General features: G+C 37.8%; 1 protein-coding gene across 4 annotated transcripts in view; it reads right to left on the bottom strand.

Moving 5' to 3' along the window:
- The window catches only part of LOC107709364 (TSC22 domain family protein 2-like), a 22,902-nt gene extending 9,072 nt beyond the window's left edge, over nt 1-13,830 (bottom strand). The window contains exons 1-2 of one of the 4 annotated variants that reach the window (XM_016513826.1): nt 11,743-13,827; nt 1,218-1,269 (exon numbers count right to left, since the gene is read on the bottom strand). In XM_016513826.1, coding sequence (XP_016369312.1) covers nt 1,218-1,269; nt 11,743-13,298 — 1,608 coding nt within the window. In that variant the 5' untranslated portion in view covers nt 13,299-13,827. Of the gene's footprint in view, nt 1-1,217; nt 1,270-2,415; nt 2,577-11,742 lie in introns of those variants that run through there. The other 3 variants (XM_016513827.1, XM_016513828.1, XM_016513825.1) reach the window with 3 other exon arrangements.
- Between the last annotated feature and the right edge of the window lie 552 nt (nt 13,831-14,382).

Genomic DNA, 14,382 nt, shown 5'->3' with positions numbered 1-14,382 from the left:
TCGGTCCGTGTGAATTGAATGCTTTAAACATTAAATTTGTGATTTCAAATTATGCTGCGCTTTATGCATTTGCCCACTGTCATATTCATGTCATTTTCACTGTGTGCTGTATGTAAAATGAGTGTTACCTTGGCTTTATTTGAAAAAATATGATTCCCAATGCACACAAACTTCCCAGAATACTGAGTGCTCTGTTGGTTACAGTTTACTTCCTTTTTAATTATATTTTTATTAAATATTTATTTATTTGTGAAAAATACTTTGTCATCTAAAGCATAAGTATGTTTATTTTACAAATGTATTTTTTAATCCATTTTCAAATGATTTCAAATTTCTTAAATATTAATTAAAATAAATACATCTATATCGGCTTTATATCGGCCACCCTGCTTTCCAAGATATCGGCATCGGCTGTCAAAAAACCAATATCGGTCGACCACTAATTTAGACAAAAAAAAAAGGTTCATCTATGGCATCGTGAAGCACCTTTATTTTTAAGAGTGTACACTGCCGTGCATGATTCTGCTGAATAAAATCCAAAACTGGTTTCTTACTAACTTTGAGATGCTGGTTTTAAACCTAGCACCTGTTTTCCTCCAGCATGTCATGTTTTTCTCAAAATATGCATTTTGTAGCATTTTCGCTGACAACAGCCGTTTTTAAGGTGAAGTCGTCTTGTATTATCCCTTGATCAATAGAAACACTGCCACAAATACATAATTCCCATCTTCCGCTGAGCCAGATTATAAGGATTTGTTCAATTCTCAGCAGATTTTCAGAGGTATGAATGATTCTGAAGACATTATTTCATGCCTCATCCTGAATTTAATGTTAGAATTATGGCCAGTGAAAATACAAACATGATCCAGATCATTTCTGCTACATTTGTGGGTTCTACAACAGAATATTACAGATTTTGTGAAAAAAATGCTTTTTAAAAATGTTCTTCGATATTGAGTATTTGAACATTTTTCCAATATTTTGCAGATTGTACATTATACATTTTGAATTCTGTCATTAAAATTGTTGAAACTTGACATTAAAGCTTTAGGCATTAAAGCTGATACATATATTTAATTTGAAAAATCTTTTTACTTTTTTTGCAGGGCTGGGATGCACGGCTGTGTTATTTAAATTTTAAAATTAAAAAGATATGTATATATAAAATAATAAATAGAAAATAAAGAGTATATAAATACACAAAATGAAAAACTTACCATTGCTTGTTCTATTTTATTATCAATGGCAACCACACTTGCTCCAGAGGCACTGTAATTAGAAGAAAAAAAAAATCTTATTAAAAAGATCTGTTGCTTACAAATACATCATATCCATTTTGCAGAAGTGTAAAACCTGCACATTAAAGAAAAAACAAGCAGCACTGTTTCTGTTGCTGATTCTTTCTCCAAACTTCCTTTGTGTGTTATGTTGTGGCACACACACACACACACACCCATTCAAAAGTGTCTGGGGTCAGTAAGATTTTTTTTAAAATAAATTATAAAAAATTTATTGAGAGAAAAAAAAAAAATGTAGGGCTCCACAAAGCTAGGACTCGAACTCGGGACGCCCGAAGCGTTATATGTCAGCACGCTGCCCACGAGACAGCAAATGATGACACTGATTTAGAGACATTCTGTACTTCTCCCTACAATTTACTTGCACAGGAAAAGCAGATAAGCATCAACCATAAAAGGTCCATTTAAGAGGAAATGCATTTAGTACAAAATCACACTGACACAATTTGGGAGAGTCAACTGTTCTCCAAGTTGTACTAATGTTAATTTTCACAAGCATATCCACATACACATGCATACGCAACTGCTGAAGAATTATACAGTCTCATAAAGGTCAGGAAAAGTTATAAAGTGACAAAAAAGCCACTTAAATATGAAGAGGTTCGAGTGCTATCCTGCAGTTTCAGGCTGCACAAAAAACATGTACAAAGACAGTTTGTGCTCTTCAATATACACACAAAAGCAGCAGCGGGCATCTCATCTCATCTCATCCTCTCTAATGCCATGAAGTCAAAGTACTGACCAAAGATGATTTTGAACAGGATCATTGTATCTAAAGAAACAATATGTTGGGGAACTTGTTCGACCGACAAATTAGATCCAGTCTTGCAACATATCCAAGACCACAGCAATGGCTGCTGAAAACCACAAGCATGCACTGTAAAATAAAGTATAACCCTTAAATCCTTATAGGAAAAATGAATGGTTAAAATACTTCAGGAACAAAGTGGGTGGGCATTGTGGCACTCTGCTGAATAAAAGCCTTGCAGCTCAACACTACCCTATTAATTGCATTAGTGAAAAAAGCAACGTTTTTGAAACATGATTCATCCCATTTAGCCCACATTTTAAAATACTGGAATTTGCATAGGAGCTAAGCTCCACTGCAAAAAGCACCGTTTAAGCCTCAAAGCCATGCCTGGCCCATGCAGCACACTTCAACCATCATTTGCCTTCACACCAGGGGCCGTCCCATTACTGTACCTATCACAGGTCATCTTTGAGTCCTTCAGCCTACTGCCAGACTGGAAGGCTTGGAAGAAAGCTGTGGAGGGATTCCTGCACTCCATCCAGCGGAAAGAGAGAAATAGAAAAGGTTACATGAGAAATGAAAAGTACAAGGCCAAAGAGGAATTTAAAGGCGTGTTTATTTGTAGTCTGCTTAGTATGTGGTGTTTAAAACGACAAAAAGAACAGTTGAGATAAGCTGGGCAATATATAAGACATTCACTATATATTTTCAATGATTTTGCTGATGCAAATCAGGCAACATGATTATTGCAATATTTTCTATTCACTTTTGTGACCATTATGATTCATGACCATGTCAGAATGAGATTGCATCTCATTAAATATGCATACATTGATTTTTTTTTTCATGTTTTTGAAAGAGGTTTTTATGATCACCAAAGCTGAATTAAAAAATTACAGTAAAAACGGTAATATTGTATTTTATAATATTTCAGCATCATTACTCCAATCTTCAGTGTCACATGATCCTTCAGAAATCATTATAATATGCCGATTAGAACAACATTTATTCAACATCATTATAATTTTATATTACTAGATTTTCTCTTTTACTTTAATCACACTATGCATTTTGAAAAAAAAAAAAAAGCTACAATGCTCATGTTTTCAAACAAACACAAAGCTATATATCAAATCAAAAGACTGAAAAGTACAGGGATACAGATAATTTTTATCTATATTGCCCAGTCACAGATAAAAAAAGTCTCACTGACATTTAAAGATATGAATTCTGTCTAAATAAAGATAGGTCAGTAGCAAAAATCTGAAGAATCACTCAAGTTCTTGTGATAAAGTCTCGATGAGGAAGGGACCACAGGTGGTTACCATTACCTCCGTTTCCCCAACATACCAGGACCTTTCCTTAAAGGAAAAGGACAGAATGCACTATATAGGGATGGGAGGCAGGAGACAACCCTCCTCTCCTCTCCAAAGCCCTCTATATAGGAATGGGAGGGGACACATTTCCGCATGTGTGAATATCTGGACTCTGAGCAAACAGCTTTTCCTAGAATCTGTGGAACACTGGGCGCTCTCTGGTGGGGGCCGAGACCCCACAACCACACGCTTGCAAAGGGCTCTTTTCCTTCTTACCATGCATGAAACCTCACGGGGACGGCAGATTATATCTGGATCCAATAAACATCAGAATCATTGGTTTAAAAAGCATTCGACAGCTACGTCCTACGTGTTGAGACAAATATGCATTTTCTGCAGATTCCAAATGCATGGATAATGTTACACATGAGCTAGCTGGCTAGAATTCTAAAACCATGAGCCAATGAAAAACATACCATCAAAATAAGGTAACCAGGTTAGGGTAACCATTACAGTGGGTTTGCAGCAAATATTATTATTTTATCACTGAGGTCAAATTTATAACTCTGAAGCGGATCAAAGCAAATGGATTTGTCATAAGAACATGGTTTGAACTAGAATAAAGATAATTTGTTTAACTCAGTGGGAATCATTATGCTAACAATCAAAACAAGTAATTTGAAAACTCCTTGTGTCAAACACATTCTGCCTAAAGGGATGGTCTCCACTAGGGCTGCACGATAAACCGTTGTTCACTGATGAGCTGCGCAAAACCACGTTCATATTCGCACGATTTTTTGCGCAGCTCGTCAGTGAACAACGGCTCTGTGTAGTTAATGCTGCTCAATGTGAAAGCCCGCACGTGATGGAGATTTACCGCTGATTACAGAACCGGCTTTCTGACTAGATGCGCGTTAAATATCGCATGCGATTTACCGTGCAGCCCTAGTCTCAACGCAAAGACTGTTTTTGGTACCTAATTCGTTAAAGGGCTAGTTCACCCAAAAATGAAAATTCTGTCATTAATTACTCACCCTCATGTTGTTCCAAACCCGTAAGACCTTCGTTCATCTTCGGAACACAATTTTTGATGGAATCTGAGGGCTCTCTGACCCTCCCATAGGCAGCAAGGTAACTACCACGTTCAAGGTCCAGAAAAGTACCAAGATGATCGACAAAGTAGTCCGTGTGACATCAGTGGTTCAACTGTAAAGTTACGAAGATACGAGAATACTTTTTTGCGCAAAGAAAACAAAACTAACGACTCTATTCCACATTTTCGTCTCTACTGCATCACTTGTGGATGCGCGTTCACGACAGTATCATGACACGAGCGTGTGGCGTGCTGACCCAGATCCGGTGTAATGACGTCATCACGCTGGATCTGGGTCAGCGTCTGGCCGGCGCTGCCACACGCTCGCGTCATGATACTGTCGCGAACGCGCATCCACAAGTGACGCAGTAGAGATGAAAATGTTATGCATACAGTGCATGCGATTATAAATACAATTCATATAACACCGAAAAGTTAGGGATGTGCCGATCTGCTACTCAGTGTCTGTCCGATACAAATTTTTATGTTGGTTGGGGTATCAGTCAGATGGGACAGATCCAAATCTGATACGATGCGTGATGGTTTTTACTGTTAAGTAGTGCTGCACGATATATCGAAATATGCAATATGGCTTAGTGCAATTGTAAAATTGTGCAGGCTGCGATTGAATTACATAAATATGCGCTTTACTGGTTTTAAAGTGAAGCACCGCATTTACACACATGCACTTCATGACAGCGTTTCAGTGTCTGAGAACAGCTTGCTTCATTTACTGTGAATCGAGCCCTTGTGAGACACTGATATCATGGGCTGCACGCCTGTAAATGAACACATAGCTTCACTCTGAAAATGGCAGCACATATTTTTATTTGACGACAGCACATCAAAATTAAAGCTCTATGATTTACTGTTTGAAAATGAAGAAATTAAGATGTAAATAATAATACTGTAATTTTACAGTAATATATATATATATATATTTGTATTTTACAGTATTATTACAATGTATTATTTTGTTCACTATTATTTTTTATAGTCACTGAATTTGGCCTATCAAAACTCAAGATTTCTGAATTTTCAGTAATTTCAGATTACTGAAAGAAGTTTGAGTTGGTTCTTGTAAAAAGGAAATCAAAGTATGAATGAACACCCAAATTTTTCAAGTTTTTTTTTCCAAATCATTCAACACTAAAAGGATTTCTCACTCCAAAAATTATAATAATAATAATATAAAATATGAAAAATGTGCAGAGTAAAAAGTACTTTTTAAAAAATAAAAATTTTCAGTGCAGAGGAACTCCCCAACAAAATCACCTCACTAACTCTAGAATGATTCAGGCTTTCCTGTTTTTTTTTCTTTCTTCATATTGCAATATATACATATTGCAGGAAAACAAAATATCACTGTCAGTTTTTCCAATATCGTGCAGCCATACTGTTAAGCTAGGGGCCTAAGAAATCAGTTTTATTTTTTCCCAAATTTCCCAAGTTTTTTCCGTTTTTATTTTTCTGGACTCATTTTTAATGGTTAAATGAATTTTTTCTTAATAAAAAAGCATGCCTAATCAATTAAAATCATGAAACTTATACAATTTAACATCAATTTATTAAAAGTTTAACAAAAATGACATTAAGGGCCTATGAAATGCGTTTTATTGTTTTTATTGCATTAACAACTTCATTTATTAAAATTTATTTTTACAATAGACCTATGAAAGTTTTTTTTTCCCAGAAATTCTGTGTTGAGAATTTTAATTTTTCTTATCAAATGTAGGAATAAAATATTAATTTAATTTATCTTTTAATCAAATGAAAGTTAAAAAAATCTCTTTTTTTTTTGCAAATAAAGGGGTTTACTATTGAAATTAAAACATGGAATAAATAGTCTATTGTGTGATTATTCTTTAAAATAATAAAGTTTTAATTTTAGTAGTAGTAGTATTACGTATATTCTACTGCACCACAGTAACATACTTCTGACAATTTCTTCAAGTTAAACCAAACTTTGATTTTGACGGGTTGCCATGAGGACCTTTCAAGTTTCTGAGTTTTTTTTTAGCTCAACCATCACGGAATGGAACGCACAGGATTGTGGGATATCAAAGGCAGCGAAGGATACATCTAAGTTCATTTTATATATAACTCAGGGTTGCAATATCAGTATCTGTGTAGCGGATGGGAAAAGGAAAAAGTGGTATTGATCCATCCCAACAAAAAGTATAAAATTCACTCAATTTGTGTGTGCCGTGTATTTTTTATGCTTAGAATATTGTGACGTCAGCTTAGCAACAAACTCTATCAGAATCAATTAGTGCACTTCACATTAGGGCTGCTATTTGTATGATACATGGGGCTCCTGTCTACGCAGAGCGTTCCAAATCAGTCACTTATGAGTGTGAAATAAATTCCCAGCTTTTTTTTCCCCTGCTGCCACTTACACAACACAAAAGAAATAGCTTTTATTCTTAAGACAAAACTGAGATCGGAAAGATCATGACAACACAGAACTCTACAAGAGCGAAGGCCTACAGAAGTTCCCCCACAGGAAGTACCTGAAAAGTGTGTTCTGAAGACTCTGACAGCTCGAGTACTGCTTTACCGTCAGCTGAAGTCAGCGGTATTACCTGGGACGGAGGTGTTGAGAGAAGCATGTTTTATAAGAAAGAGTGAATGCTTGCCTAATACTAAGAGCTTTTAGGTATGAGAGCAATGAGAGGCATTAGAGAGAGAGAGAGAGAAAGAGAGAAAAAGACAGATTGGGTGAGAAGGTTCATTCTGACCAGCGCTGGTGTTGAGAGATTGAAACATGAATCAATGTATGACACTAGGGCTGCACGATAAATCGCATGCGATATTTAACGCGCATCTTATCAGTAAAGCCGGTTTTGTAATCAGCGGTAAATCTCCATCACGTGCGTGCTTTCACATTGAGCAGCATTATGTGAAAGCCCGCACGTGATGGAGATTTACCGCTGATTACAGAACCGGCTTTCTGACAAGATGCGCGTTAAATATCGCATGCGATTTATCGTGCAGCCCTATATGACACTACACTGTACGACAATTACATACAACTAAAACAATTGCTTTAATCAACAAATAAATCTAAGCTAGTCCTGAATGTCCTAAAGGTAATGTCGGCTTTAACTTTCTTCCTTGGCTAAACTTCATACTCTATAGGGCAGTCTTGCATATCGGTCAGGGGATGTTATGCCAGCATACGAGACGTTTTTCGATACTCTATGGTATCGAGGCAATTCGGTCGGTGCCTAAAAAGTATCGAACTCGATACCCAGCCCTAGCCAGCATACATAATCATATCTCAAAAAAGGGCAAAAATAGAAGCGGTTACACATTCTTACCAGCAGATGGGGCAAAATCTGACCTCATGTTGTACAATGAGTGAATTCATCTAAAACACTTTCAGATGTTAAGACTCATAATCCTAAGACTTAGAATGTCAAAAAAACATCATATGGCACAAAGTAATTATTAACTGTTACTTTGCAGGACTTGGACCTGGCCTTTGTTGTGAATGACAGTGTGATGCAATCAGTGTTTTGTTAGTTAAACGAATTGAGTGGATTTCACGCAACACGTCGGTCATATTTCATTTTTAAATAATAATTATTATTATTATTATTATTAAATTATATTACTTTTTATTTTCAAAATGTTAGAAACATTAAGATGTTTGCATTGTATGGATATTAAGTACGTTTCTTTCTTCCCTGCAGGCTTATTGGCTCACTGACGCTGATGAGATTAACCCCTTAGGTATCGAAATTTGGTACCAACGACGAGACGTTTTTCGATACTCTATGGTATCGAGGCAATTCGGTCGGTGCCTAAAAAGTATCGAACTCGATACCCAGCCCTAGCCAGCATACATAATCATATCTCAAAAAAGGGCAAAAATAGAAGCGGTTACACATTCTTACCAGCAGATGGGGCAAAATCTGACCTCATGTTGTACAATGAGTGAATTCATCTAAAACACTTTCAGATGTTAAGACTCATAATCCTAAGACTTAGAATGTCAAAAAAACATCATATGGCACAAAGTAATTATTAACTGTTACTTTGCAGGACTTGGACCTGGCCTTTGTTGTGAATGACAGTGTGATGCAATCAGTGTTTTGTTAGTTAAACGAATTGAGTGGATTTCACGCAACACGTCGGTCATATTTCATTTTTAAATAATAATAATAATTATTATTATTATTAAATTATATTACTTTTTATTTTCAAAATGTTAGAAACATTAAGATGTTTGCATTGTATGGATATTAAGTACGTTTCTTTCTTCCATTCTCATTACCAAATCACAACAATGTTAAAAAATAAAATAAAATAAAAAAAACGACAGTCATTTTTTATTTGTAGTACAGTTATATTACTGAATCGCTGCATTGTATTGCGGCAATTAATCTCATATTAATGGGAATAAAAATTGTTACATTTATTTCTGTGATCAAAGCTGAATTTTCAACATCATTACTCCAGTCTTCAGTCACATGACCCTTCAGAAATCATTCTAATATATAAAAAAAAACATTTATAAATCAATCTTTTGATCAATTTAATGTTTGCTTGCTGCATAAAAGTTTTCTTTTAATTATTGACCACAAACGTTTGAACAGTAGTGCAATTTGTATTTATATTTCATTTTGATTTAAAAAAAACTGAATGATGTTTAAACTCTTAAACAATATTTAAATGAATATTAATTTTTATAATTAAAATATAAAAATAAAAAAAACAGTCATGAGAAAAAAAAAAACTGTGCTACAGACATTAATGCACACTTGCACTGATTAAAAATTTATGAGGTGTACCAAACCATATATACAAATAAATCTAGCTGCACTGTGCAACAAAATAAACAAAGCAACAACAGCGGCTAGGTGAACAATTTTTAAATACTTTCATGGCACTTGTGGGGGAACAAAGGCAGATGCATGGCATATTTCAGTAATTCCTGAACAGGAATGCTGTCTTGAGGAAATCACTCAACACGTTATCTGAACAACTGCCTGTCAGATGACCAAGAACGCTCATGCCCCTATACATAAAGATGCATAATGTGAAAACTATGTCTTTAGAGTCATAAATGGGGTGTGATGGCTGTCTCTGTCTTTTGAAAGAGCAATAAAGAAAAAAATAAATGGAAAAAAAATGTTTTAACCACATAGTGGAGCAACCTGATCTCTAGAAGTAAAAGATAGGGGAAGGTCTACTGTTTGCTACGTGACAGGCCTTCACTATCACAGGCCCCCCTTGCATATCAGCTACAAAAGGTGTCACCAGTGACAAGCGTCTCACCCCGGGCCGGGCGACTGAATCTGGCACGTAGGCGGAATCGCACTCCAGGCCTCGAGTTTACGACCACTGCCTGCTCAGTCTGTACTTTGACTAGCACCAAGTTAAAGCCACAGAGTGATCTGAAGCACTTGACAGTTCACCATTTCCTCTCGAACATGGCAACAAGCTGATATATTGTGTACAACTTGCAACGCTGGAACTGAAAATCGAGCATCTAAGAGGAAGCCAAGCAGCGACACTTCTCAACTGAAACTGTGTCACCAGATATGCTATTCAATTGCGAAAGCATTTTATAGTTACGGTCTTTTCTGGCATTCTTGTAACATCCGGAAACAAACAAGAAGCATTTTTGTTTGCATGCTTGTTTTTAGGGTTCTGACAGATTGTCATAGCAGTACATATAACCTTATCTTTTAAAAACAAAAAAAACAATCTCACTCCACATTAAAAACAACTACTTTTCAAAAATGTGGGGTTAGTAATATTTATTTACTTTTTATATTTTTTTAAGAAATTATTTTTCAGCAAGGATGCATTAAATTGATCAAAAGTGACAAAGATATTTACAATGTTACAATGTTTCAAATCAGTTTTTTTTTAAAACTTTTTATTCATCAAAGAATCAGGAAAAAAAGTATCACATTTTCTTCAAAAACTATGAGATGGCACAACAGTTTTCAATATTAATATGAAATGTTTCTTGAGCAGCAAATCAGCATATTAGAATGATTTCTGAAGGATCATGTGACACCGAAGAAGAAACATTTGTGTATACTGAAAATTCAGCTTTAAATCACAGGAATAAATTACATTTTAAATTATATTTAAATAGAAAAGTTATTTTAAATTGTAATAATATTCCACAATATTACTGTTACTGTATTTTTGATCAAATAAATGCAGCCTTGGTGAGCAGAAGAGACTTTTTCAAGAACATTTATACAAAAATTTTTTAAAAACTTACCGACCCCAAACATTTGAACAGTAGTATATATATTGAACTAAATAACTGACTTCATTACCAATAAATAAAAATCCTACATAACTAATCAATTTTTGAGGAAAACTTGAAAAGTGCATCACAAGACTTGGTACCTCACCAGTCAAAAGGTCTGGACACACATTAAATTTGTTTTTGGATTCGCATTTGTGTATTTCATATTATTTTAATAGCATGAAGTTGGTTAAGAAAATGAACAAAGCAGTAAACCACATTATATGAGGTCTAGTGGGTTTAACATTTCTGTTCATTAAATAACTCTCATAATTTCATTGTTTTAATGCCTTTACTTATACTAAAATGTAAAAATAAAGAATAAAAAAGTGTGGGTGTGTCCAAACATTTGACTGGTACTGAAATAGCAAGAAATGTCACGACCCTAATGAGAACAACCAAACATCCATCACATGCCACTGCATTCCTCACAAAACAACCACAGCAGGCATGCACACAGATCTGCACATTAATGCAAAGAACACTGTGTGGAAAATCACCACGATGAAGCAAAAAATGACTATTAAGCCATTGAATCTTATAGCATGATTTAAACTCCATGCTACATTTCTGTTCATCTACATTTGCTGACACTTCTCCCATTAAATATTCCAATTAATAAAAACAATCCTTGAAATCTTACCTGAGCCTATGTGTATGCCTTAAAAAAAAAACAGTCTGGAACTAAACTAAATCAAGACAAAAGAACAGCAGGGTTCCCACACCTTTTGACCAAATTCCATCATGATTACAGGTAAATTAATTAACTTATTTATTTTATAGGGATGACACTCACACAGATCAAATTCTAGTTAATAAAGTATTGAGCGTACCTTGAAAAAAAGAAACTAAATATTAATTTCAATGAGTTTTCTATGCCTGAAAACCCGTTTTAAAATTCCTTGATATTTTCAGGTCTTCCATGACCATGGGAACCCTGCATGAGAGTGAAAGTTCAGGCAATCAAATCCCTTAAATCATTCATAGCATCAATGGCACCTCACCTGTCCTCCTCCCCATCAATGGGAATGGGTATTCCGAAAAGACTGTTGACAACCGGGTTGGGCAACTGCAGGACTTCTGTGATTAAGGGCTTGACCATGTCTTTACTGTGAACCTGCGCAGACGCATCAGACATCCTCCGACTCTCATCCGTCTGACTGAAGACGCTGGTGCCCATGCCCGCTGCCGCCCCATTGCGGGGAACCTGGGATGCATGGCTGTGTGCAGAGGTATTGGGTACTGTAGCAGATCCTGGCACAGCAGTGAGCACACTTGTGGCCGGCATGCCACCAACTGCTACGGGCAAGCTCTGAGTGCTTTGCAGAGTTGTCGATAAACCATGCATTACTCCTGAGGCCTGGTATTGTGCCACCGTTTGCTGCTGAATGGACGCCATAGGGACGATGCTGCTCAACAGCCCCACCGCAGGATGCTGCACCAGATTTGGGACAGATGGCACCGGCTGGCTCCCTAAGGGAACACCTCCAGGGACTCCAGACATTTCTACTGTACCCAGGACTTGCACCCCTCCTGTGGCCGGGGTCGGAAGGGGGGACGACCCCTGACTGAAGGCATGTCCGACGGAAAGGCTCACCCCAGGGAGAGTCTGGGTGACTGTAATCGGCATGTTGTGCAGGCCGTAATCAGGCTGACTTGTTGATATCAGAGCTGGCTGGCTTTGCAGTTGGTGCGTAATAGGCTGGGGTTGATAAAGCAGCGGCTGCACTTGAGGAGGAGAGATGCTGGGAGATTTCTGAAGGTGGGTGCCAGGGTGTCCTCCATCGTGGAGACCGTGAGGGACAGCGACATGAGAGCTGCCCGGAACTGGCTTATTACTAAAGGACTCGGGTGACCCCGACGTGACCTGCTGCAGGGCCACACTGAAGCTGTGCGTGTGCAGTTCTAGATTATGCGGCGGGCCGGTGAAAGACGACCCGTCGGAACTTACATCAGGCACCACCTGAGCCATAACGGACCCGACGGTGGCCCCGAGCCCACTGTCTCTATCCGCTCCAGACTCTGTCACATTGGTGTGCCTTATACTATCCACAGTCCTGCTCATCACAGAGCCCTCGGGGTCCTTCTCGAAAAACTCCATACAGGTCCACCGGCCCCTCCTGAAAGGCTCTCCGGTGCCGTGGTCAAGCTTAATGACCCTAAAGCGAGAACTGCAGCTGGTGACGGTCGTCGCGCTTGATGAACTGATGACTTGCGCAGACTGAGTCGTACACGCCGCTTGAGTACTAGAGGCCTGGATGCCCTGGTGACCCAGGTTGCGTGGGCTAAACCCGCCGTTCAGAGGGGCGGCAGCGGGCAACTGCCCCTCTGATTCACCCACATTATTCAAAGTCTCCTCTGAGGAGCTCCTGTCACATACCTCAGGCCCATAGTCAGTCCTGGACACGTCAAATATCTCGGAGGACACGTCCTCTGTCCGGGACTCATCCGGGTCATCCTGGCTCTCGGTGTCGTCGGTCGCGTTGTTGGCCGCGACTTGAGCCTGAGTCACACTCGTGATCTGAAAGCAACTCTTCTTCTTAGCCGGCATCTTAGACATGCTTAACAGCTTTTTATGACACCAAGACTCCTTAAAGACGCGACTCACTTCACAAAACAGCAAATTGTTGCGGCACCGGACCCCAAATTTCACAGTTTTCCGCGACGGTCGTGCGTTATCCGTCTTCCTCTTCTCTCCTGTTGCATTTTCGACGCGCGAACAGCGGACGAAAACAACCTCCGCGAGCGGTGTGTGCGAGATGTCGGTTATTAATTTATCCTCATATGCTGGTGATCAGAGCTCGGTAAGGCCGCTGTCGTAGATTCGGCTGCGTTCACTCCCCCTGCTGCCTCTCGCGTCTCTACCTACATATAAGTATCAAACACATCCTGAACGAGCGCTGTGAAACACCGCCTAAAACGTCACGACACCCGGCGACTAGATTCGGGCGTACTAACAAAACAACTACGAAAACGGTTTGACATTAAAGTTTATAGCCAACTAACTCGCAGACTTCGGTAACAGAAAATCTAAAAATTGCACCTCCCGACAAGATGGCTATATAAATTCGCGATGCATGCTGGGAAACGAGTGCAACAGGCATGTCGCGTAAAAATGATGGTGAATACGGCTTACTACGTTCAAACTAGTGCAGTGGCGTAAGTACATTGACCCTTTTATTTTCAACATACTTTCCGCCTAACGTCAAAACAATTTTTTTAATTCACTTTTAACGTAAATACTAGTCAGAGTAAGTTTATTTCCGAAAATCTGTTTCAGTCTTGTCTACAAAAGAAAGAAAAAAAAACATTTAAAGGTTTCCACTATTATTGCCCACATAAAAAAAATAATAAATATAACTATATGGGGTAAGTTAAATCACAGAGGGAACCTGCCATTAGATACATTATTTATCAGTAAAACAAATTCGTTACCTTTTTAAAAAAATCTCTATCTATCTATCCATCTATCAATCCATCTATCTATCTATCTATCTATCTATCTATCTATCTATCTATCTATCTATCTATCTATCTATCTATCTATCTATCTATCTATCTATCTATCTATCTATCTATCTATCTATCTATCTATCTATCTATCTATCTATCTATCTATCTATCTATCTATCTATCTATCTATC

Source organism: Sinocyclocheilus rhinocerous, unplaced genomic scaffold, assembly GCF_001515625.1.
Source record: "Sinocyclocheilus rhinocerous isolate Xijiao unplaced genomic scaffold, SAMN03320098_v1.1 scaffold2341, whole genome shotgun sequence".
Classification (NCBI taxonomy): Eukaryota; Metazoa; Chordata; class Actinopteri; order Cypriniformes; family Cyprinidae; genus Sinocyclocheilus; species Sinocyclocheilus rhinocerous.
This window is presented reverse-complemented; position numbering and strand designations above follow the sequence as displayed.